The following is a 25,069-nucleotide window of genomic DNA, read 5'->3' on the forward strand; positions in this document are numbered from 1 at the left end:
ACTCACAAAATCGGAGAAAACTCCACAAAGCGAGTGTCGCCCAGCAAGAACCGTTCTCGCTTACCCACGGCTTCAGGTCTTTAATTCCCGTCCGAATTTTCAAACGGATGAAAAACATCTTCCAAAATGAAGCTTAAATCATGAAAATGACACATCACGTTCACACAATTTATCTACATTGTATGTTCGTTCCACAGTTTGCTGGGTTTAAAACCACTCGTATTCTGCGTCGTTTTAATCGGAAGCGTGCACTGAATTTTACTGCAGTGGCTGCGATGGAACTTGTACGTATGCAGACATGTGCACAGATTAATATTGCTCGTATAGCGTGCATGGAAATGGAAAGCGGCAGTGAACGGAAGGCAGCAGTACAGCTCTCGGCGCTGCGGCTCGAGAGAAGCCATAAAGTGCCGGTATTGACATGGGGAGAAATGATCGATTCCAAGAATCGTGCAAGTGTCGTACACGAAGAGATGGATTTTTAATTGGTGCAAACCACTTCAATATACCGTATATCCATCCGTCAAAACGAAGAAGAACTTTTCTAACCCACTGCATGTTCGTTATAAATAATTTGTTGTTTAGTTGAGTTTGCATCAGGGCAGTAAGGTTACCCAACAGGTGGGGTAACGTAAGTAACCGTCAGTCCCCCATGGGGCTACTTTGTAAGCGGTGCAGACACTTCACTGCACAGCTTCCTTCGTACACGGGTGCGATTTATTAATTTTAAAAGAACTTTTTCTAAATTTTCATTTTCTTCTGGGATGTTTGACAAAATAACCAATAACAAAAACAGGGAGGTGGGTTCAACAAAAGCGAGCGAGGACGATGAACTGGTATTTTTTTTATTATTATTTGGCCTTACTGGATCTTGGTACAACTGAAAAATGAATTCAGTTCATTTTGTTTTTAATTTATCTCCCACACCTCTTCAGGTGACTTTAAATTCTTGTACAGGATGAAGGCCGTCGATGCTGTCAAAACACTGGGTAAGTGACCTTACTTCGACATACGATACCTGAGATTGATACCTGGAATAAAAGTTGCATAGAATCATTTCTTAAAAGGCTGATTCGAGCTAAATTTATTTTTCTTGAACTCCAGACAAAAGCAAACAGTAAGAGGCCATCTATTCATGATGTGATCAAAGATCTTACTTCTTCCTACTGCACACAAATCATCCTCTCTCCTTCATTCCATCTCCCAACTTGACTTCCCTTCTGGACACACCCCACGATGATTGTAACACGGTGTATGTAGATCCATGTTCCCATTACCCACAGAGCCCCTTTAGGGTGGTGATCTATTGTGTTGTTCAGTGGAGATCACCTACACAATGCTTCCCTCCTTTCTTTACCTTCTCAGGTTGGCAATCATTTTATTCCCCCTTTCTCCTGCACCCAAACCCCACGCTCTTTCTCCATACAAATGTAATAAATCGATGGTTCCTCATGCTATTTATCTTTGGAGACGTCGCCTTTCCACTGAAGTTCACATTTGATTACGGATCAATGATTATGTAAGTGTTATTTAAATATACCAGCAATATTTTATTCAACTTGTCATGGACCCTTCTCTCTATTGCCACGGACAAGTGGCCTGAGTTGAGGCTTTGCAGTAAAAGAGCCTTCTCCATCGAGAAATACAATATAATGTGCAGAATATTTTTGTTTTCTATCCTGACACTTTTTGAAAATAGGCAGTTCGTAGAACACGATACGCCATGCAGTCTTCAAGTATATACTTAAATTTTAATAAAATAATGATGTTAAGGAAAGTAAACAATGAAATGTAGACATTTAGCATGATGAAGCGGTCTTGTACACCACCCAATAGAAATGTCCAAGTACTGCTAAACTGGAGGTTCTTGGAAGTACTGTATTAGGAACGCGATTTGTTTTCTCACGTTCAAGTTTATAATGCAATTTAAATGAAGGTTTAAAGGCATATAAATAAATTAATTACGGGTTTTACCGCCGTTTTACCCAGTGTCTATTACCCCACCCGATCTAACACATTACATTAGTTATTTGTGGCCCTTGTGACACCCGTAAAACACACTAAGGTTCCTCTTTGGAATGATCTTCAATTTTGTTTTTGACTGCCAGGCAGGCAGAGTAAAAAAAAAATGATCTCGCTCCTCTCAGCGCTTCCATGATCGGGATGAATTGAGAGACAAAGTACAGAAAAATGGCAAACTTCTTATTCATGTTCAAAGTACAACAATGGATTTAAACAAGTTGTTCCTCGATCACAAACTGATTAGACAGATGGATGGACATGAACCAATTGCTTAACCCTTCTTTTCGCTTCACGTGCATGGGGTAATACGTTCCAGGTTTGGGTTTAAAGGTTGACGCAACAACTTTGAAACACATGAACAAAATTCACTGAAATGTGTTTATTCATCAAAAATTATGCCGCAAAACAACAAAATGCAGAAGCAGGTGAGAAGACTTTTCATACAAATTTATACTTGCACTTTAAAAAAAATTCGAGAATGACACTCGGTCGAGCGCATGCCTCCGCCACATAATGCCTGATCCACGAGAACATATCAGGCCCAATCAATACATTTTTGAAATAGGCTACATATCGTTTTTGGTGCGATCTCTCAAAGATGAAGAATCACTTTAAAATTTTTCCAGATTGAATCATTTCTTTCTTGTCACACACCCAACATGTCCAAGTTTCGTCCAAATCCGTCCACAACTTTTTGAGATATCGTGCTATATTGTAAAGGATTCGACGGTGGTGGGATTCGCACCCGACACTTGACAGCCAACTGTTGAAGATTCGGCATCACTTAAGCCTCTGTCACACCTTGACGATTTAGCCAGCGTATGCCGACGTATGAAAAATTAGTCTAAAACGCTGGCACACATCGAATACGTTGTGGGTAAGTTTTGTATACGTTAAGAGCACGCTGGCATACGTCGGAGTACGCCGAGCTCGTCGACAAATTTTAACATGCTCAAAATTTTTCGACGTATGCCAGCGTATGACTCGCACGTTCTGCATACGCTGTCCATAAGTTGTAGGCACGTTACGCGATCCACTTACACATCCTTCACGGTGAGAACCAACTGATAAATTGGGAAAATTATACCAAAATCATCCCCTTGAAGAAAATCAATACTGTGTGCTTTGCAGCAGCATTGCTCAATCAAGAAAAATTAACAGGTAAACAACGCCACAAGAAGAATATACCAGGCCCCACGAACAAAAACCAAACACCGCTGTGGAAACAAAGACGACAGACACAGATATCGCAACTGAGAAAGGAAATGGGACAAATACAACAATTCGTAAAAGAAAACTGAAGCCCAAAGCTAAAGAGGAGAATCTAAATAAAACAAATATAAAATCGAAGACTTAGACCTCTATATCATGAGTGCTGAAAATACTCAAAATGACAGCAAGAAGGGGGAAGGGGTGGGGGGGGGGACGACGACCACGACAAAGTCAACAATGGGAGGAAGCAAAAGTTGTGTGATAACCCGAAAATATTATTCGGCGAACAAGGCAAACAAACAAAATGTATCAATCCCCCCCCCCCCCGAGAATGATAAACTTGAGAAGATTTCCAGAAAGGTATTTCGGAAGACCCAAAATAGCACACAACAAGGAGGTGGATTGGATCTTAAACTTGGAAAAGAAAAAGCATCACCTAAAGGAAATGCCCCCAATTATATTTCATGAGAAAAACACACACAAAAAAAACTTGCAAAAATGCCAAACCGGATGCAATTCCAAACTTCTGGTTAAAGCAACTGGATGCTCTCTACAATCACGACAACAAATCACTCCACAATCAGGTATCAATCTCAGGTATCACTCCTGCTCGAGGAGTCAACAAATTTATCCAAAAAAGGTCATGGATGAGTGGCCCACAGAAGGTATCGCATTCCTCATCCCAAAATCTGAAGAAACCCAACTGCCTTAAAAGAGTATAGACCAATAACACACAAACTTCTGATGGGAATCATCACAGAAATTATGATCCACCACCGAAAAGCAAGGAAGCATGGGAGGCAGAACAGAAGGGATGTAGGAGAGGATGCCACAGAACACGAGACCACCGATGACTAAAGGCCATACTCAAAAACTGTAAAAAGAACCAAATTGTCCACAGCCTGGATAGACAAATAGGTTTCGATAGTATTCTTCACTCATGGATGATAAAATGCATGCAATTGCACAAGATCAACCCCCAAATAATCAAACTGCCCTCACTTCCCCACACCCCCAGGAAGACCTCTGGCTACGGCTTCCCCTACACTCCCACCTCATGTTTATATGTGTACTGTACCGTCCACCAAACAGTAATGACTCAATTTACACCTCGCTATCCGAAAACATGGACCATCTTCTATCTCCTCATCCAAACTCTCTCTTCCTCATATGTGGCGACTTCAATTGTTATGCCAGTTGGCTCGGTGTGGGTATCTCTCACCTGTCATGGCACTTCAGCAAAAGATTTCTGCAACTCATTCGGACTGACTCAATCGGTCAATTTCCTGAACCGGATCTCAACCAATGGTACTCCATCTCTTCTGGATCTGATTTTGACTTTTTCCTTAAAATATCTGCTGTTCTTCCTCCACTTCAATCGGTTCTTCTGACCATGTCCTTGTCAAAGTGAACATCTCTGGCTGTTATCAGAAAACCACCTCAGCACCGTCAAGTCTGGCATTTCACTCAAGCCGACTGGCAGGGTCTCCAAGCAGCCATCAAACTTCTAGACTGGTCTCCTATCACTACTTTCTCCAACATCAACTCATCCTGGGAATTCTTTCAAAGAAACTTGCTCTCCCTCATGCACAGATTTATCCCCTCTTGTCTTCAGTTGTCCTACCCTTCTTCCCACCCATAATTCACTCAAGTTTGTGGCGAGGCAGTTGTCCTGAAACAACTTGCCTTTTCCTCATGGAAAGCAAACCCAACTGAGGGCAATCTCTGTTCCTTCCATCAAGCTCGGAACAAGTGTGTATCTACCCTCAGGAGAGCTTTCTCATCTCAAGTCTGAACTCTCAAACCTCTCTCCCCCCCTCAAAATCCTGGTGGTGTCTAATCAAATCTGTTTCTGGTGTATGTTCCCCATCCATCCCCTCCCTTTCATCAATTGGCCGCACTGCTGATGCCGCACGTGAAAAAGCTGAATGCCTAAACTCGGTGTTTGCAGATAAATCTTGTGTCCAAAACCCATTGCTTTCTCTCCCCACCTTACCAAGTCGCACCCAACTGTCCCTGGACAATGTGTCCTTTTCTCCTGACAAGGTGGAGAGTTTGCTGTCAAATCTCGACTCAGATTCCGCAACCGGTCCAGACGGCATCAGCCCACGTGTCCTAAAAATCTGCTCCTCTGCTCTTCTTCACCCTCTTTCTGTTCTATTCACCCTCTCATTTGCTCAAGGTCACCTGCCATCTACTTGGAAATCAGCAAACATTACTGCCCTGCACAAAAAGGTGCAAAAACAGATCCCTGCAATGACAGACCAATCAGCCTTCTCCCAATCAGCAAGGTTATGGAATCCATCATCGCTTCAGACATCAAATCCTTCCTCTTCTCCAATGGCTTGATTTCTGATCACCAATTTGGTTTCAGACCAGGTCACTCCACCCTGGATATGCTGCTTCTGCTCTCCCAACAATGGATGGAGGTCCTCAATTCCGGACATGAAATCCGAGCCGTATCCCTGGATATATCACGTGCTTTTGGCATGGTCTGGCACCCTGCCCTGCTCACCAAACTCTTTTCCTATGGTATCCAAGGCCATCTCCACCCATGGCTCGCAGACTTCCTCTCCTGTCGCAGTCAACGTGTGGCCCGAAATGGAGTTCTTTCATCCCCTCTGCCTGTCCAGGCTGGAGTTCCTCAAGGTAGCGTTCTGGGCCCTGTTCTTTTTCTGGTTTTCATCAATCATCTCTCCCACTTTCTGGAAAATCCTCTTTATCTCTTTGCTGATGACTCCACCCTCTGCCGTACCATCGGTCATCCCTCAGACCGGCAAGCAGCAGCTTCTTCGCTCACTGCAGATCTGGGTAAAATCATAAACTGGTCCAACACCTGGAACATGTCTTTAAATTCTGACAAGTCTTTCCGAAAGGACTGTTTGGAAAACCACCCCATCCACTTTCTCAACAATCCTCTGAAGGAAGTCCTTTCTTTCAAGCTTCTGGGTCTCACTATCTGCCATGATCTTTCCTGGGAAAACCACACTTCCAACCTGGCCTCCAAAGCCAGTCGCCGACTGGGAATTCTCTGTCGTGCAAAGTTCTTCCTCGGCCCACCTGAACTCCTGACCACATGCAAAGCTTTCGTCCATAGCCTGATGGAGTACTGCTCTCCCCTCTGGGCTGGTGCTCCTGCCTCTCACATTTCTCGGCTTCATGCCGTGGAAACCAAGGCATTTTGGATCATCGGTATCTCCCGCGATGAGGCTGTCTTTGGGCCTCTCACTCAATCACCGCAGGCACCTCGGTGGTCTTTCTGTCTTCTACCGTCTCCTCTCCGGTCTCGCCCCCTCTTCTCTGTCTGTGATTTGTCTCCACCACATTTCCGCAGGGCGTTCAAGGTACGCCAACAGCCCCCTTCTGGTAAAACTATCAAAATCACGAATCACTGCTCACCTTCACTTTCATTCCTCTTTTTTCCCCACCTTTGGAATAAACTCCCTCACTCTGTTCAATCCCATTCTTCCCTCCAGGCCTTCAAAACAGCTGTTCACCACCACCTCTTATCTCCCATCCAAATCCTCGATATTTTCTACCCCAGTTAATCCACCCCAATCCCCCCACTTTCAAATTCCCTGCTTTCCTTCCTGAAAGTCCTTGTATACCACATGCTCCCTGCCTCATTCCTCTCCCTTCCATAGATATCCACTAATGTCGTTCCCCACTATTTTGTCCTTCCCACTCCCACCCCTCTTGTCTCATGCCCCCCTTGATGTGTGTTGTGTGTGAGCTCTCATACGAGCCTTGACAAGGGATACAAAAATAGAAGAAGAAAAAAAAACGGATTGAGAAAGCAATGGAGCTTTGGAATTCCATATTGGTGTTCCAGCACTTGGAAGGAACGATTGAAATACCAGGAGTGAAGATACGATGTGGGATCTTCCAGAGAGACTAGCTTTTCCCGCTCCTGTTTTGCTTGACCTGGACCCACGAAGCAACCTCATTAATGAGCCAGGACACTGAAACACCCTCACAACCTATAGAAGAGCATCCGGAGACAGAAAAGCTGACATCCACTGTACATTTATGAATTAAAACTCTACACACCGAACGACGAGAAATTGGCAGAACAATTCAAATTAATGAAACAGTACTCTGACGATGACATTCAAATGTAATTTGGTTGAGATAAGTGTGTCAAGTGCACATTTGTACAAGATATATCAAGAAAAACGGACAACATAAAAATCGACCGAAATAAAACAAAACAGGAACTGGACAACGAAGCATCATACAAATAACTCTGAGTCGAAGAGGGCCACCAAACATGTTACAAACAAATGTACGAAGCAATTGCCAAACAAATGAATGCACAAAATGAAATATCAACAGACATGTACCAACAAGTGGGAGAATGATAAAAGGGTAGGGAAATATAAAAAATAAAGTTTCACAGAATGGGGCACAGCCAACGAAGGCTCATTAGATTAGAATGGCGAAGAAGAGATCAGATCAACTGGGATGGAGAACGAATCATAACATATTCCCAAGACTAAGGACACTTTACAAATGGCTTGAAGAAGATGGCAGCACTGAGTCAATCGGCCAAGTTAGTGTTGTTTTTGTCAAGGTGGAAACAAAGCTTGAGTCACCACCGATCAGGATGTAGAAAACTCGTGTCAGAACAGCTGTATACACAAAGGCACAATAAAGTAAGCATTGTGACCGGATATTGTACTTTGGTACAAAAAAAAGAAAAAAGATGGTATTGCTCATTGAGGTGTCAGTACCCAGCGATTTTGGCTGAAACAGTGGAGAACTTGAGATGACCAAATATAAGGATCTCAAAAAATGAAGTTAAAAGATTCTGGCAGCTGAAGAATGCCAAAATTGTGCCAGTGATAATTGTAGCAAAGGGAATGATAAAGAAGAACCTCATGGAGATCTTTAAAACAATCCCTGGGAACATTAATGCAAAATCACTACAGTTGGAAGCTGTCTGGGGCTCAGTGACGATACTAAAAAGATCCCTCAGAACAAAACTTTGAGAACAAGAAAACTTTACAGCTTGGTTTCTGAATTGTGATCTCCTATCCAAAACGGAGGTGGATACTTCGAGCCTTGCGAGGACTCTGTTCCTGATACCTGCATATGGAGATAACATCACACACGCTCATGAAAACGCACTCCGGATCTACACCACATGCCAACTATATAGCTGGAACAACAATGATGACAAGACCACAGCTGTGGAGCAGCAAAATGGTCTTCATTTGGTTAGCTGGACAGATTTTGCCTTAAAAACCTAGCTCAATGAAGTTGGGGAAAAGTTCATAACCATCGATGACAAAATCACCATGAAGCGTATAACCACAGATGGGAGAGTAGACAGCAGCACACTGAAGGACAAAGGTGCACCAAGCCAACCCTTCGGTGTATAACTCGAAGGGGAGCACTCGGGAGAGTGCAAAACTTCCGCCGCCGATACTGCTGGGTCACTCAAGTGAACCTTATATCTTATTCATTAAATATGTCAACAGTGCTGACAGTGATAGTTCTTTTCTCCAACTTTTTTTTTTGGGGGGGGGGGGTTGGAAATCACTTAAAACATGTAAAGATGCAAAAAAAAAAATAAAAAAAAAATCGAAATTTTGTTGAAGAAAAAGTTGCAAATTTTTTTTTTTTGGGGGGGGGGGTTGGAAATCACTTAAAACGTAAAATGCAAAAACTTTTTTTTGGGGCGGGTAACAATTTTTTTTTGGGGGGGGGTTGGAAATCACTTAAAACATGAAGAAATGCAAAAAAAAAAAAATTTTTTTCTCTAACTTTTTTTGGTGGGGGGAGGGGACCAAGTTCAAAATTTAATGGCATGATCCTTGGACCATACCTCACCCCCCACCAAGTTTCGTCGAAATCCGTCGAGGAGTTTTTCAGTAATACTGTTCACAAACAAACAAACAGAAAGGGGTGAAAACAGTAACCTCCATCCATCTTCGAAGATGGCGGAGGTTAATAACAGATAGTTTTGTCGGGTGACTGCATTGGAAAGTTCCATGTTCAAATACTTAGGTGAAAAACTAATTTTTATTGATAGTGGACAACACTCCTGAAGGAAAAAGTATTGAGATTTTCCCAATGTATGAGCTTGGTGAAAAAGCTGTTTTTGTCCTGCACTGTGAGCCTTTACCTGTGCCCACTACAGATGAGCAGCTCAAGGAGGTGGGAGCACCTGCTCGTTCACCATGCATGAACCTGCGTATTTACCTCCTTGATTTGCTTAAGAGCTATCCTGGAGTGTGTCGAGGTTTGCGGGCAAGCACGGTGAATGCTTTTGCCAGTGCTTATGAACATGCACGCTACGGCACACAGGTGGGGAGAAGTTTACAAGCATTTTGATAGATTTGTCCATCAAGCTTGGTGTCTGCCTCATGCAGTCGTGTTTGGCTCACGTGTCTTACTTATCCATTGCTGCAGCTAGACCATTTGCTTCCCATAGTTTTGGGTGGGAATTTGTATTTTGTTCATGCTGCCAGTGATGGCTCGCCCACTCTTCATGAAAGAAGACATGGGATCTTTAACATCCAACAACTCATGCTGGCAGATTGGACACCGAGCTAATCATCCATCTGAGCGATGGCACACTTTGTGATGCAATTGAAGCACCAATCTCATAGTTTATAGACAGGTTGGGAATGAAACTCCCATCCTGAAGACGTACGTCGAGATTCGAGAATAGAATTAGACAGCTTAAATATGTGTGCGCTCCATCAGCACCATCCCTTCGGACAAGTAACAAAATATTTATATGATCCAACTGTCATTGTCCTCAATGATTGTGTTCATCATTCCAGATGAGTGAAGAATTAATTTTCCAAACCACATCTATTTTTTTCCTGATCATGAGCTCTTTTATTTATTTTTTTTAAAGATTGACCATGTTAAATTATGGCATTTCGGAATGATGTTTCTCATCCGTTAATATATTATTTTGATGCACTGTGTTCCAACAGACATGTTGCATTGCACATCATCACAAGGTTAGAAAAGAGTTAAAATTCATGAGAATTATCCATCATGACAACAGAATTTGAATAACATACTGTATATGTATATATGTATGTATGTATGTATATGTGTATGTATGTATGTATGTATATGTATGTGTATATATATATGTATGTATGTGTATATATGTATGTATGTATGTGTATATATATATATATATATATATGTGTATATATGTGTGTGTGTGTGTGTATGTATGTATATATATGTATGTATGTATATATATGTATGTATGTATATATATATATATATATATATATATATATATATATATATATATATATATGGCGCCACGAGGAGGAGTGATGTAAAGCCGGTATCTCACTGGGCTGCGACAGCTCGCGACAAAATGCGAACGGGATTCTCCAAAATGTCTGGAAACGTTCGCGGTGGTTCTCAATTCCCTCGCGTGAGTCGCAGGACGTCGCTCTTGTGTCGCTTGAATTTTGAACATGTTCAAAAAATTTGTGCGACAACATTTCTCTCAAAATAGTCGCAGAGTCGTCGCTGTCGTCTCAAACCGGTGTCGAACCCTTCTCAATTTAGTTTCCGTGAGTCAGAAGGTGCGACAAATGTGAGACAACTTTGTGAGGGATTGGCGACCTATGAAACTAAATTGTGACTGGAGAAAAAAATGACAATCTGTCCTGGGACCCCTGAGAGTGCGACAAAACTGCGATTCAACGGAGAATATTTTGACATTGGTCGACAGTTGCAAATTGAAAAGTGTCACTGTGCATTGTGGGTTAATGCCGGTAAAATATAATTTCACGTAGTTCGTGAGAATCATAAGATAGTTTTTTGGTGACAGTCTGAGGTCTCTGCATCCACCAGGGATGATTATATTTATATATATATATATATATATATATATATATATATATATATATATATATATATATATATATATGTATGTAGATATTGTTACGGATCTGGAAACCATTTACATTAAACATACAGGTCCCAAAAGTCAGTTATCCCGTTAAGTACATGTGTAGTCAGATCCCTTTCCTTTTGTCTCGTGGGAGAATAAAAAATGTGCATTGTGACTTCTTTTAGTTTGGTTATTAAATCTTTATATATAACAACCAACAAGCCATCTGCATGACCCCTCGGCCCGTCACGATCCATCTCCAACCGGCTGCACCACCAACGTACCTTTGCAACGTTGATACTGTTACTCGTCGAGTGTGGGCCCGCGTGGAGGACTGGCTGGGGTTTCCCGGGAGGGGCCGTTGCAGCGTTATACTGTTACTCATAAAGTTTGACCCCACGTAGAAAGAGCGGTTGGGGTTTCCTGGCAGGGGCCAAGGTCCTGCCCCGGAAAGGTGGGCTGTAGGACCCTGTCCAATGAGGGGCAGACAGCGAGGCATTTTTCGCCAAGAGCCCCTCCCCGTGGTGGGAGGAGATATATCTCCGAAACTCTGAGTATTACGAGCATCCCCTTCCTCTTTGCAGCAACACCACATTTACAATAGCCTCTCACAACACCACAACATTCTCTCACCTCCACAACTGCCACCTATTCTTCGAACGCTCACCACAGCGTCGAAGGACGCTGAGGGAATGAGAATCGGGTTGTTTCGTGGCATAACTCGAAGCACAAACGTGCACTGGAGTTCGTTCAAAGGTGTGCAGGTCGCGCTGCGATTTCCCTAAATTACCATTTAGATGAAGGCCAGCGCATGTTCGGGGCCAAGAGAGCGCCTCCAAAAACCCTGGCCCCATTTTCATGTTGGAGCTCCGATGTGCGGCCAGGTCAGTGAGCGAATGAGGCAATTTTTCGGTTTCGAGGCCTGGCAGGGCTTGGCTACGGCGTGGGACGACTGCTGTGGGCCAATGGGGAGGCTTGAAATTGCCAACAGCCCCGTTCAATCGAACTCTTTGCTCCTCCCTCGCTCGGGGCTCATAAAAGGAGCAAATTCAGTGCAGATTGAGAGATCTTCAGACCTCACTGGGGAAGCAGACATCTACAGATGTGCAAAAAGAGGGCAAGCTTCAACACCGAGCGAATAACGCCGCGAGTCAGCGTGAAGCGAGTGATTACTACTTTGGGCTGGGACATTTCCCATGATATGTTATACCCCAAAGTCTGCTCCGCTCAGCTGCACCTGACACGGTAAGTTAAGCAAGTACGCATTGAGGGCGAGATTCCCCGAAAAGGCGACCATGTGTTCCTCATTAAATGGTTGTCAGATGGAGGACTCTGGGTCACGTGGTGAAGTTATCGGCGTTCGCGGTCGATTTGCGACCCGCCGCAAAACAGTTATTCATGTGCGAAGGCCTGCGATTCCCAGTGAGTCCATAGAGGAACTCGGGACAGCCCCTCCCTTGTAGTTTGGAAGTTTCAGCTGAGAACGATCGAGCACCTTCACGAATATCACCAGGCAGTTTACAGTGGAATGCTCCCATCTACAGTCAAACTGTTAGCTCATTATGTGAAGCAGTTTGTAGTACAATTTACCGATCCGTGCTACAGCAAACTTATAACATACAACCGTCCATTTACAATTGTTTAAATTTACCTCAACATATAGCTTTAAACTGACAGCGTAATATATATATATATATATATATATATATATATATATATATATATATATATATATATATATATATATATATATATATATATATATATATATATATATCTCCCACCTATTTGCAGTTCATAAAATGCAACCTGCGAATACCTTCAAGGCCCTGTGCTTCGCTTATTCGTAGGGTTTTTTTTTCTTTTTTCGCTGTGTTTTTTTTGTGTGTGTACTCAGTTTTTCACCAGGTTTTGATTTTTCCCTCGTGAATCATGAACCGCCAGGAACCTATCTCTTTTTCCATTGAACCAACACCCCGCTATTTGTGGATTCGCTATTCGTGGAATTTTCCAGCAATCCCCTCTCTCACCGCATCCCCCTCCCCTCTCACCCCCTATCTCCATCACCCCCCTATCCCACTCCCCTCTCACCCCCTATCCCTCTCCCCTCTCACCCCCCTATCCCTCTCCCTCTCACCCCCCTATCCCTCTCCCCTCTCACCTCTCACCCCCTATCCCTCTCACCTCTCACCCCCTATCCCTCTCCCCTCTCACCCCCTATCCCTCTCACCTCTCACCCCCTATCCCTCTCACCTCTCACCCCCTATCCCTCTCCCCTCTCACCCCCTATCCCTCTCCCCTCTCACCCCCTATCCCTCTCCCCTCTCTCACCCTCCCCATTCCCCCTCTCACCCTCCCCATTCCCCCCCTCTCACCCTCCCCATTCCCCCCTCTCACCCCCAATCCTCCCATCCCCCTCTCTCCTTCTCTTCCCTCCTTCACTCCCCCCCCTTAATACTCCCATCAGCGATGCAATGGGTTGTGTAATAATCTCAAGAATCTCTTAATCTTGGCCCAGCTATAAACTGTCATCCTGGTGTTTCCCAGGTCGGGTTTTTCATCAATGTGTGTGCCGTCTCTCGAATGAACTTTAAACTGGACATCCCATCTGCCGGGAACCCCCCTCTCCTCTCACACCCCTCTCTTTATCTCTCCCCCAAGTCCCACGACCAAACGGAAGTCGAGAACCCTTCCCCTCACGCTTTCCTCCTCTCCACTCCCCCCCTCCTCTCTCCTCATCTTCCTCGCTCCCACCCTCCCAGAGTGTAAAGCGACGTTTCGTGAGGCGTTGTTCTCTCCACCGCCTTCCTCGCTCCTCCACCCCTCTCCTCTGTCTGCTCCCCTCCCTCCCTCTCTTTCTCCCATCTTTCCCCTTTCCCCTCTCTCTCTCTCGCCCCTCTCCCCCCCTTTAAAATCCATGTCAGAAATGTGACGGTGTGTGTGTGTGTGTTCGCATGCATACGAAGTGAACTCTAAGGAAGTGCAAGAGTAAAAATTGGGTGTTTGGGTTCATTAAAAACACCCCTTTTGAAGATGATCAATGGCCTTATTTAATTATATCCATCATGCGCATCCTGGTTTCTCGCTCTCTCGCTGGGGTCTCAATTCATCATTTTGTTCGACCTGCTCAACAACGCCTTGAGTTGGAAAAAGCTGTGACGGTTTATTAATGATAAAGTTCTTTTTGTTTTCACTTTCCTCACTCGTATCATCGAATGCCTGTCCATCATACCTATTAATGCTGGATACATTGCAATGCTTATAAACGCCAGAGGACACCAGATGTTTGTGACTTCATTTCCACACATGCCATAACCTCGATAATCTCTTGAACGAAGCCGAATTACAAAATTTAAGCTCCAGAATTGAACTTAGCAGCAATTCCTTCTGGTGAAAAAAAAAGAAGTTAATTTATCCAATTTGGACATATTTGACATTTCAGCATCTCTTTGGAATCAAACCCTGATTAGACAGCTCAAAGGTATGTGCACCACTTGTTTCAACATCCTGTTGGACCCAGTCTTACAGGTGTTTGTGAGCATCAAGTAATACAGCAGCAGCAAGTATATGTCTTACCTCTGTTTGAACCCAACATCTGCATGGAGGTGTCGTCGTTTCTTCTTCTTGTCCTCGTTATCACAATCGAAGATTGATCTTTATTTTGCAGGAGTTTGGGGAACAGGAATACATGAAGTACATGGAACTTGTCGATGAAATTAGCAGAGGGTAAGGATAAAGAAGAGCATCATTTCACACATTTTCATATCCAGTCATGGTCAAAAATATTGACACCCTTCCACTTTTTTTCACATAATGCACCTTTTTCTCCAGAAAATTGTTGAAATTAAAAACTCTTGGTATCCACGTATGTATTTCTTTGGTTTGCAGTGGAACAAAACAAAAGAGGCTGAAAAAAATTTCTAAATCTTAGCTTATTCCACACAAATCCTAAAATGGCCTGAACAATGTTATTGGCACCTTTTAGAAATAATTAGATTTCAAGCAGGTGATTCTCTTTTACTTTGGAATTGAACTCACCTGTGGTGAGGTGCAGGTGCCTGTAATATAAAACTCACTCATTCAACCAGTTTGCAGAGAGAAAAGGAGTCTTTCTGCTGTTTCGTGTCACTGTGTGTAACACAATGAGCATGGAGAAAAGAAAGAAAACCAGAGAATTGTCTGAGGTCAGACACAAGGTTGTAGCCAAGCATGGACAATCTCAAGGCTACAAATCCATCTCCAGAGACCTTGATATCACTGTGTCCACCTTACGCAATGTTATCAGGAAGTTTAAGGCGCTGTAGCCAACCTCCCTGGACGTGGCCGCAAGAAAAAAACGTGATAGAAGATTTCAGCGAAGGATTGTTGGAATGATGGAGAAAGCACCTCGGTCAACTGCCAAACAGATTCAAGCTGACCTTCAGACACAAGGTACGACAGTTTCAACTCGCACCATCCGTTGCCAACTTGATGAAAGGGGGTTCAACGGTAAGAGACCCAGGAGGACCCCACTGCTGAGAGAGAGAGAGAGAGACGGGGACAGAAGAAAGCCTGACTGGAGTTTGCCAAAACACACCTGAAGAAGCCCAAATCCTTCTGGGAGAATGTCCTGTGGACAGATGAGACCAAATTTGAGCTTTTTGATAAAGCACATCATCTATGTTTGCAGAAAAACAAAATGAAGCCTTCAAAGAAAACAATACCTTCCCCACAGTCAAACATGGAGGAGGTTCTGTGATGTTTTGGGGTTGCTGAGCTGCCTCTGGCACTGGGTGCCTTGAATGTGTGTATGACTTCATGAAATCAGGAGGTTACCAAGCCATTTTGGAATTCAATGTTCAACCCAGTGTCAGAAGTCTGGGTCTCCATCAAAGGTCATGGGTCTTGCAGCAGAACAATAACCCCCAAACACACTTCAAAAAGCACCCAGGAATGGTTCAACACAAAACTCTGGATTGTTCTGAAAACAGCAGTTGGGAGAAGGCTCCCTGCAAATCTATGAGAACTGGAGCAGTTTACACAAGAAGAGTGGCCCAAACTACCAGTAGAGAGGTGAAGGAAGCTCGTTCATGGCTTCAGGAAGTGCTTGACTGCAGTTATTTTGTCCAAAGGCTGTGATACCAAATGTTAAGTGCAGGGTGTCAATAATTTTGTCAATGCCATTTCTTTTTATTTTCTGATTTTAAAGGATTTATTAAGTTCCGAATCAATAACAACGGTGCTGTAATTGTGTTGACCAAATACTTTTATCAATTTCAACTTATTTTTCGAGAAAATTGTGAGTTATTTGAAAAAAGTGCAAGGGTACCAATACTTTTGGCCATGATGTATGTCGTGCCTGCATGATGTAGGTACGGGCTCATGTTGTGTGTTTATAAACTATTACGATGTGTCCATTTCGTTTACCTTCATGGAAGTTTATGGTTGTGTGTGTATGCCAGAGAAGTATGTATACAATTTCATTCCAGTCGATTTTTCTCGCATGGAATACATTCCCGAATTTGACACAGAAGTTTGGTATAAACTTCAAAAAGATTTTTATCTTAAAGCAATTCTTACCATATGTAAACATCTCGTGTTCATTGCAAATTGTATACAGATATTAAAGGGAGGAGGCCTTTTGATTTTGCAGAAATTATATCACGCACACCTATGGAGGAATGTTTCTCATTAACAGGGGAGTTCATTCCATTTGAGATAAGTCTTTAGAACTTAGCAGATGAAATGCTGGAAAGATGAAGTTTCTGTGTCCCCAGTGAATGCTTCTAACTTAAAAAGAATGATGTGATTGAAGAACACCCAGCTTCCTTCACCGATTCCTTTGTTGCTATTAGGATCCAGCTCCAAGGAATGCAACACCAGGCAGCAGCTCGGGAACTCGGAGGGTCCGGAAACTGGGGCCAGCGGCACTTTGGTGAGAGACGAACGTCTTTCGACCAGTCAGCGGCTCATTCAAGCGTGCAGGTCACATACTTACCATCAACTTCTCGAACACGCAGACCCAAGCACTTCTTGGAGTTGAAATCTAAGGATAGTTACCGCACGCTCGAGAGCACAATGTGAGGTGTGTGACTACATCTATTGTGGATTTCTCATGAACTTAAAGCTATCATGCAATCAAAGGCAGCTCCTGGCTGGTTGACTGCTTGCTGGCACGAAGGGATGGATGGCATAAACCAAGGCCGCTGAAGCATTGCTGTCTTTTCAGATGGTGTATTTATATAATGGGAAGAAATTATGCCAAGGAAAGAGGAAACAAATCCTTGGCAAGGCTCGTGTCGGTCTGCGTCGGCGCACAATTCAAACGACGGGTTTATAACGAAAGTTTCCTCAGGTATGCTAACCACCGTGGGAAGCAAAGCGAAGCTGACGTTTTGGGTATTAGCCATTTGTCTGAGGAAGGGTGAAAGCCTTGCTCTTGCTCAAACCCAACGGCTAATGCTTGAAGCAGCATCTTCACCTTGCTTCCCAGGGTGGTTGGCATACTTTTACCAACTTATGGCTAATAAAACCCATCGTTTAATCTGCAAAGGAAAGTCTTGTGTCTGAAAACACAACACTTATGGCAGTGTAGACATAGATGTTGTATATCATTGAATGAAACATGTATCTTTGGTTGGGAGTTCAGTGACGTTGACATTTGTTCATATTTGCTGGAGAAGACATGCATTGTGGAAATCCAGTGTCGTGTTATGTTTTTCTGGAGAAAGGTTTTGCTTTTGTTGCAGGATATTACAAAGAAAGTACAAAATGGCTGTTTTAGTTTTTTTAAAGACTTGGTGACATAATCCGAGTTGGCGAGTCAGTGGTTCGACCCTGAAAGTCTTACCAAACACTTAAAAATGGAATGTGCTGCTTCCTTCCCCGACACTCAGCATTTTAAAGATTAGAGCACGGACAAACAACCATTGCGGAGGCTTGCTGGGCTGAATGGCCTCTATCTGCATTGAAGTTCCTTGTAAAGGAACTCGTGTTCTTAAAAACAAGCTCAAGACTATGTCGGTTACCTGCATAAAAAAGGACATTTATTGCTACTTATGTACACAGCGGTTGATGCAACCGCAGAAGGAACTGATTTCTAATTCAAATGGCAGCAAAGAAACCAAAATAATTGTACCAGCGATGGATGTGGGTACTTCGTGGACAGCTCATATCCAGGCCACAAGTCCGGACTGTCGCAGCGGCGCTGTTACACGAGCTCCAAATTGTGGAATACGTCATAGGCACTATGCTACACAGGCTAGAATTAACAATGCTTGCATGATTATACAGTACAGTTTGGTAATAATGCTATGGCAAAAATAATTCTTTTTTTTCTATCTAAGATAGTAAAATACAGTAACAAATGTTTTTTTCTTTTCTTCCAACAACAAAAGTATTTAGAAGGGTAATTATTTGCAGACAAGAAAGAAAGAAAGAAAAAAATAACAAGGTTATGGCAAAGGCCTACCTAAAAGGAAATACATAAGCCAATACATGTCTTCTGTATGAAATAAACTTTTGGGAACAAACTACAGTAATCAACAAGAAAAAAAGTTTGATGCAATCGATTCCAGAAAATGCTGAGCAATCTCCAGAGCTCGTAGCTCAACACCTCATCAGTGGTGTGAATGGCAAATGGCAAAAAAAAGGAAAAGAAACATTGCATGCCTACTTGTACAATCTCGTTCAGTAACACGAAAACTAGTCACAGGTAATTGTTCCAAAATAAGTGTGCCGAAGGGAGTGCGAGCGTAAGCTGGAGGGTGGTGGAGATTCTAGAAGTCAAAGGAGTTCTTCAGGCCAGGTTGGTTGAAAAATAAAAATGACAAAAGAAAAACCAACACTTTTGCTTAACTTGGATATGAACATAGGGAAGACGCCGACAGGCAATGCCTTGAACAAAACTGACTCCATGGGTGGAGAGTCAGAAGAAGAAAATATAATACAATAGAAGGAAGAAAGAAAAAAGTGGGAAGCCAGGTATTTCGGATACACCTGCTTCTACACGTGTACATACAGTCACAGGGAAGCAAAATGTGCTTTCAATGCGGTAAATTGTGCAGCAACTTGTGTGCAAAAAAACCTGTAGATGTAAAACGATGGAGTTGAACAGGTACCTTTGTCCAACTACAGGTCTAAAGAACTCCAGCTGTTCCCTTTTATGCCCGAATGATTTGCGTCGTCGACGGTATGGAGAGGGTGGGTGCACGCACGGTGCCGTCGTACTCTTCACGATTTTCTATACACACAGAAACAGGCGGTTGTGTCGAGGCCTTGTTGTCTTCATCTCCTATACTTGTGCTTAAAATCCGAATAATAAAAGTTGACAATTCCGCCGACATTGGATGTGCCCGGCGATCGTTTCACTGTGCTGTTAAAACTGATAGGAAAAAGTAAAATGAAATAAAATAACAAAATAAAACACAATGAATACGGAAAATAGGCGACTTTGGAAGGCAATGAATCTGCTTCAGAACCAATTGTGAAGTTGACACAATCCAAGAAAGAAAACAAAACAATGCATCGACTGCCAGCTGAATCCCACCGTCATGAGAACATTATAAACAGTGGGACGGCAAATCGGAATACTGCAAAAAGAACTCTTCAAGCCCGGCTTTTAAAATAGACCACAGCTCACACCCCCCCCCCCCAAAAAAAAAAAAACAAGAAAAAAAAAACAACAACAGACAACAATTACTCCCTTCTTCACTCTTGACAATAGTAAACTAGCAAAAATAAAAATAATAAAAAGGACTGACTCGCAGAATGCCAATGGCAAAAGTACCGGTTGGCACCTGCTGCACCTCTCCTGCTTTTTCATTCCACCTGGTTGGCAGGTCGATGGGAGGCACTGGGAAATGAGGACTGCAGCCGGGCCCGAGACCTACAGTGGCTGCTTTCCCCCTGCGAGTGCCGCAAGTATATAGTGAAAACAATTGCAGCTCAAATCGCCGACGAGGAATGCACAAAAGCCTCAATGAATTGACGACCTCCCCCCTTTTTTTTTTAAGACAAGGAATGGTGGTTGTTTTCCGCTTTCCTTTAAATCTTCACAAAACGTATTCAAAAATCCCTTGAACACAGAGAGCCCCCTCCTCCCCTCCCTCATTTTTTGCAGTTTTTTTGCATTGTAATAAATAAATATATTTCAACAAGGTTTTTTTTTTTTTTTCTTCCTTTTCTTTGAGACTACAAACGTAATAGGCACAATGAAGAAATCTCCACAATCCCGTGGGTTTCTGTTGCATTAATTCCCATCTCCAAACTCAACCTCGAGTCCCCGACCCTGGCCACAGCCACAGCTATCCCTTCAAGGGCCACTCTCTCCTGCAGTCTGCACCTTGAGTCCTGCTGTTCAGCCGATGGCTGACATGTCAAGCAGTCTTTAGCCAAATGTACGTGCTCGTATTGCCTTCTATTCTTCGTTCAACAGAGCATGTTGGCACATCGGTGTCCATGGACCATTTTTGGCGAGCCCTTTTTGCATAGAGGTGGTTTCGTCGAGCTCAAATGCTCACTTCGTTTTCCAACTGGCAGGGTAGCGGGGACCTGCGGAGAAAAAGAAAATACGACACAAATCACAACCTGTTGAAACAACATCCCAATTGGATTTATAAATTCATAACATGTCTCCATGCCCATCAATCTGTTTGTGTCTGTCTCCATACATCCCCTATTTGGGATATTAAACCCTCATGTTTGAGGGTCGTGTTGCACCAATGTTATTTTTCAAAATAAGCAAAGATATCGAAACCAATAATATCAAAGTCATTTTGTGTTACACAAGCATCCATCATTGTTATGAAAAAAAGTGTAATTCCCACTAAAAAAAAAAAGGAAATTCTTGAGGTGAGGAGAATATTTTTATTTTCACTACAAATGCCAAGGAGCACAAGGAGCTGTTAGGGCGATTGCTCGAGTCTTGGCGAGGTGATGTGCATTCCACAGGTTGCGTTAATGAAGATAGCTAATGCTGCAGAGAGCATGGAATTGCTCCGAGAATATGAGGATTGCAAATGTCGACTTTTATGATTTTGAAGTTGATGGCATTGAATAAGCAGAGGAGGGGAGGGCGAAGAAGAATGCAATTTGCAATCAAAATAATTTGATTTGACGAAGAACATGGATGTGTTGACGTTCATGCGAAATCAGCTTTGAAATGCCGAACGTCTCGTGACTGGTAATGTGCTTCGAGCAAAATCTGACAGCTGTTGGATTCTTAGTTTTTTAATGCAAAGAAATGGCAAGATCTGAGGATTTAGGAATGAAAGTATTCACTGGTGTTTCTTGGGGAGAGGAAGGGAGGGCAGGGAGAGGAAGGGAGGGCGGGGAGGGGGGAGAGAAGAGATCGGCAATACATTTTCGGCTGGCAGGATGGCCGAGAGGTATGTGCACTAGTCTCGAAACCATCTAGTCTCGGTTTGAATCTCATACCAGCTCGAAACTGTGTTTCACAGGCAGAGTGATTCATCAATGTGTGTGCCGTCCCTCGGATGGACGTTAAATTAGCATCCCATCTGCCGACATCAGTTGGTGGAAGCAAGATCCCACTGTGTCCTTCGCAAAGAGTAGGTGAGCTACCACTGGTACCCTGAACAAATCCCAAATTCCTTCCATAATCTTCATTGAATGTTAGGCCTGGCCAGCCAGTTCGTGAAGGACTTGGGTCAAAACTTCCCCTAGCAACACCGCAAGAATGTGGGAATACCGTATTTTGCCCGTGTATCAACCGCACTTTTTTATCGGCAAAAAAGGTAAAAGTTGGAGTTTCGGTTAATAAACGGGAATAGAAAAAAATTAGTCATAAAAACGATCAATGCTGAATTTAAATTGTATTCCAAATGAACACTTTCTTTTTAATCAGTTGTAACTGATGTTATGCTCAATTCCACCGTTTAAATTTTGAAAATCTGTTCAGGTTAAGATTTTATACAGCGTTTTATTAACCGTGTGCGGACATTAAATAAACCCATGCTCGGAAACATCCGGAGATGCCTGGAGATGCTCGGAGTTTTGGTGCATGGCATATATAGAGCTTTGAAAAAGCCATTCAACACAAAAGAAGATGAAGAACACCTGGTCTCACATCAAAAGAGGAATTATTCACAATAGCTGGAGCAGGGGTCTCCAACCTGCGGCCCGCGGGCCATATGCGGCCCCTTAGACGGATTTATGCGGCCCGCGGTGCCATATTAAGTTTACATTACAATGCGGCCCGTGATACTGCCAATTTGCCAGGGTCAATGATCAAAGCGTTCTGTAATTTTTATGATGATTTTGATTCATATTAGACACGCGTTTTTTACACGATTATTCATTTATCATATTCGTTGGCAAGAAAAATATATTCAGCACGAATTTTTGTTTAAATTTCCGCATATTAATTATATATATATATATATATATATATATATATATATATATATATATATATATATATATATATATATATATATATATATATTTTCGGAATTTAGCGTCCTTTTTTTGGGTGCGGCCCTCCGCCCCTCACCACTTTGGACTTGTGGCCCTCCGCCCAAAAAGGTTGGAGACTCTTGAGCTCGAGTCTCATCACGGAACATCCACCTCAAATAAGCTTGCGCGCAATGTGATGATCAACACTACTGGTCACAAGAAGGACCGATTCACCGTCGTGCTCACAGCTGCACCGCAGACGGTGGCAAGCTTCTCGCGCATGTCGTGTTAAAGAGGAAGACAATGCTCACAGACAAGTTTCCAGTTGGCATCATTGTTTGTTCACAGCAAAAGGGGTGGATAGACGAGGGACTGGTCCAGGACTGGGTGCGCACGGTCTGAAGTAGTAGGCCGGATGGTGCTCTCTCCCGCCGACAGAGCATGCTAGTCCTGGATGCGTTCAGTTGTCACAAGACCAACGACACCAAAGCGCTGCTCCGTCGAACCATCACTGATCTCGTCGTCATCCCAGGTGGGATGACATTGCTCCTGCAGCCCCTCGCTGTGTCCATCAACAAGCCGTTCAAGGACGGGCTACGTCGCTGCTGGTCTGACTGGATAATGAGTGGGGAGAATGCCTACACCAAGAGCGGGAGGATGAGAAAGGTCGACTTTCTGATGATTTGTGGCTGGGTCGTCAAGTTGTGGGAGGAGATACCGTCGGACATCATTTGGGAGGAGGAGGAGGTTGCAAATGACAGTGACGGAGACTTGCTCTACCCTGATTCAGACGAGGAGTTACGTGCTGTCTTCGACGAGGAAAGCATTGACGAGGATTTCCTCGGGTTTAGCTGAAAAGCTTCATCAAACCCAAACGGCCCTTTTCAGGGCCACAAATGCACAAGAAATATGTATGATACCAGAATGAATCCCTTTTCTTCCTTTTTCTTGTAACAAAAGAGAATCCTCTTTATAATATTGTTATGTTTGTTGGGTAGATGGAGGAACTTCAAAGGAAAAGAAGGATTGTCTCGCGTAACATGGTCTGTGAACGAGGAGAAGATATCTCGATGTAAACTAAGTTGGGAAAACTGTCAGCTTAAAATTGTTACATGCCCCAAACTCCTGAGTCATAACGGCTACGATACCTCTTGTACATCACATTTTATACAGGATTCATCTTTAGTGAGGAGGGGGGGGGTGCTGTGTTAACGAGGGAGGGTTTCAGGATAATTTCTCCGAGTAACTGATTGCCCCGTGACCTTTTCCTATGTTTTTGCATTTGCAAAGCTGGCTAGAAAAAGGAATGACGCTTTCACAATCACAACCGGCAGGCCACGCACTGAGGTTTGGGATTGGTCGGTGTGACATCAGAGAAGGGGCAAGAGAGACAACAGGGCATGATCGAAGAGAAGATAGTTGGTCTTAGGAATGTGGTTGAGACAGAGGGTCTCGTTTTTGCTCTCTTCTCGGCACGACGAAATAGCCGCGCAATTCTCGTGTTCGTGCTGGGGAGAAGTTGTTCACATGCTGGAACAGGACGCTCGTCATCGTCTGTTGGGCTGAGTCATAAAGTGGTACGTTTTATGAAAGAGAAGAATGAGAGGCGTCTCTCAGCGATAACTCAGCAGCATCCCATTGTATGTGCGAAGAGAAAGGCCGCTCCATTGGCTGCGAGCGGACTTGGTGTCAAGAGAGGAGTGGCATCGGCAGTTCGATCGTGAGAAGAGACTGTACGAAGGTTTGTGGGCCCTTAACGAAGGAGGACCATCCGTGCGAATTACCACGTACTTTTCCCGCTCAGAGAGCGACTTGGCGCCATTTTTGGGTGCGGTTTCCCGCCAGCGACTACGCGGCTCCATCGCCAGGCTCCTAAAAGACCATCTCTGGACACACAGCTAAGTGCCAGAATAAAGGGATAACTGTGTGGATAACTGTGTCTCAAATTAGGATTTACTTTACCTCAAGTTTCATTACCTCACGCGTTGATTTATTTTCATTAAGAATCATTGAATTACTCTTATTAAACCCTCATTTGTTAAATCTACTGTGTTTGTCTATCCGTTGTGGGTTCGAGTATAAACCCGTGTGCTTCTGTCCTGGTTGGCACTTATGGAAAACACCCTCGTTGTTTCCATCCCACGCGTGCTATAATCTCCGGGGATGTTGGCTGTTCGGCTGCAGTAGAATCGTTCGGCTATCCGTCCAGGTCGGTGTTCACCCTCCGTCCACGACATCGGGATCGGGAGTGCGATCATTAATTTAACCCCCTGAACACGGAAATATTAAAAAAAATAAGAAAGAAAAATAAAAATTTATTGGTGTCCTCTCCTCTCTCAACTTCTTGAAAATGAGAATAAGACGTTAGACAAAATTAAGCAAACATGGGAGTAAGCACGTTGATACCTCCATCACTTTGTTCTGTACATTGTTCATGTACAAACGTATTTAGATCCAGATCAGAAAATAAAATGATCAATATATTCATTTATTTTGAGGGTGAAAAACATGGGTGCGGTTAATACACGGCCGTAGTTTATTCACCGGAAAATACGG

General features: G+C 43.4%; 2 protein-coding genes across 5 annotated transcripts in view; one reads left to right on the forward strand and one right to left on the reverse strand.

Annotated features, from left to right (window-relative positions):
* Positions 1 to 18,752, forward strand: part of LTAP1 (lipid transport auxiliary protein 1) — a 22,077-nt gene extending 3,325 nt beyond the window's left edge. For 3 of the 4 annotated variants that reach the window (XM_085877219.1, XM_085877217.1, XM_085877216.1), the window contains 4 exons: positions 936 to 989; positions 9,380 to 9,546; positions 14,784 to 14,842; positions 16,951 to 18,752. In XM_085877219.1, coding sequence (XP_085733345.1) covers positions 936 to 989; positions 9,380 to 9,546; positions 14,784 to 14,842; positions 16,951 to 17,179 — 509 coding nt within the window. In that variant the 3' untranslated portion in view covers positions 17,180 to 18,752. The remainder of the gene's footprint in view (positions 1 to 935; positions 990 to 9,379; positions 9,547 to 14,783; positions 14,843 to 16,950) is intronic. The other variant, XM_085877218.1, reaches the window with a different exon arrangement.
* Positions 18,120 to 25,069, reverse strand: part of LOC147027672 (transcription factor 12-like) — a 415,122-nt gene continuing 408,172 nt past the window's right edge. The window contains exon 23 of the mRNA XM_085877215.1: positions 18,120 to 20,647. The gene's annotated coding sequence lies outside the window, so the exon portion shown is untranslated. The remainder of the gene's footprint in view (positions 20,648 to 25,069) is intronic.

The sequence above is a fragment of the Eptatretus burgeri genome, chromosome 4 (assembly GCF_056783735.1).
Source record: "Eptatretus burgeri isolate ZD-2024b chromosome 4, Ebu_testis_v1, whole genome shotgun sequence".
NCBI lineage: Eukaryota > Metazoa > Chordata > Myxini > Myxiniformes > Myxinidae > Eptatretus > Eptatretus burgeri.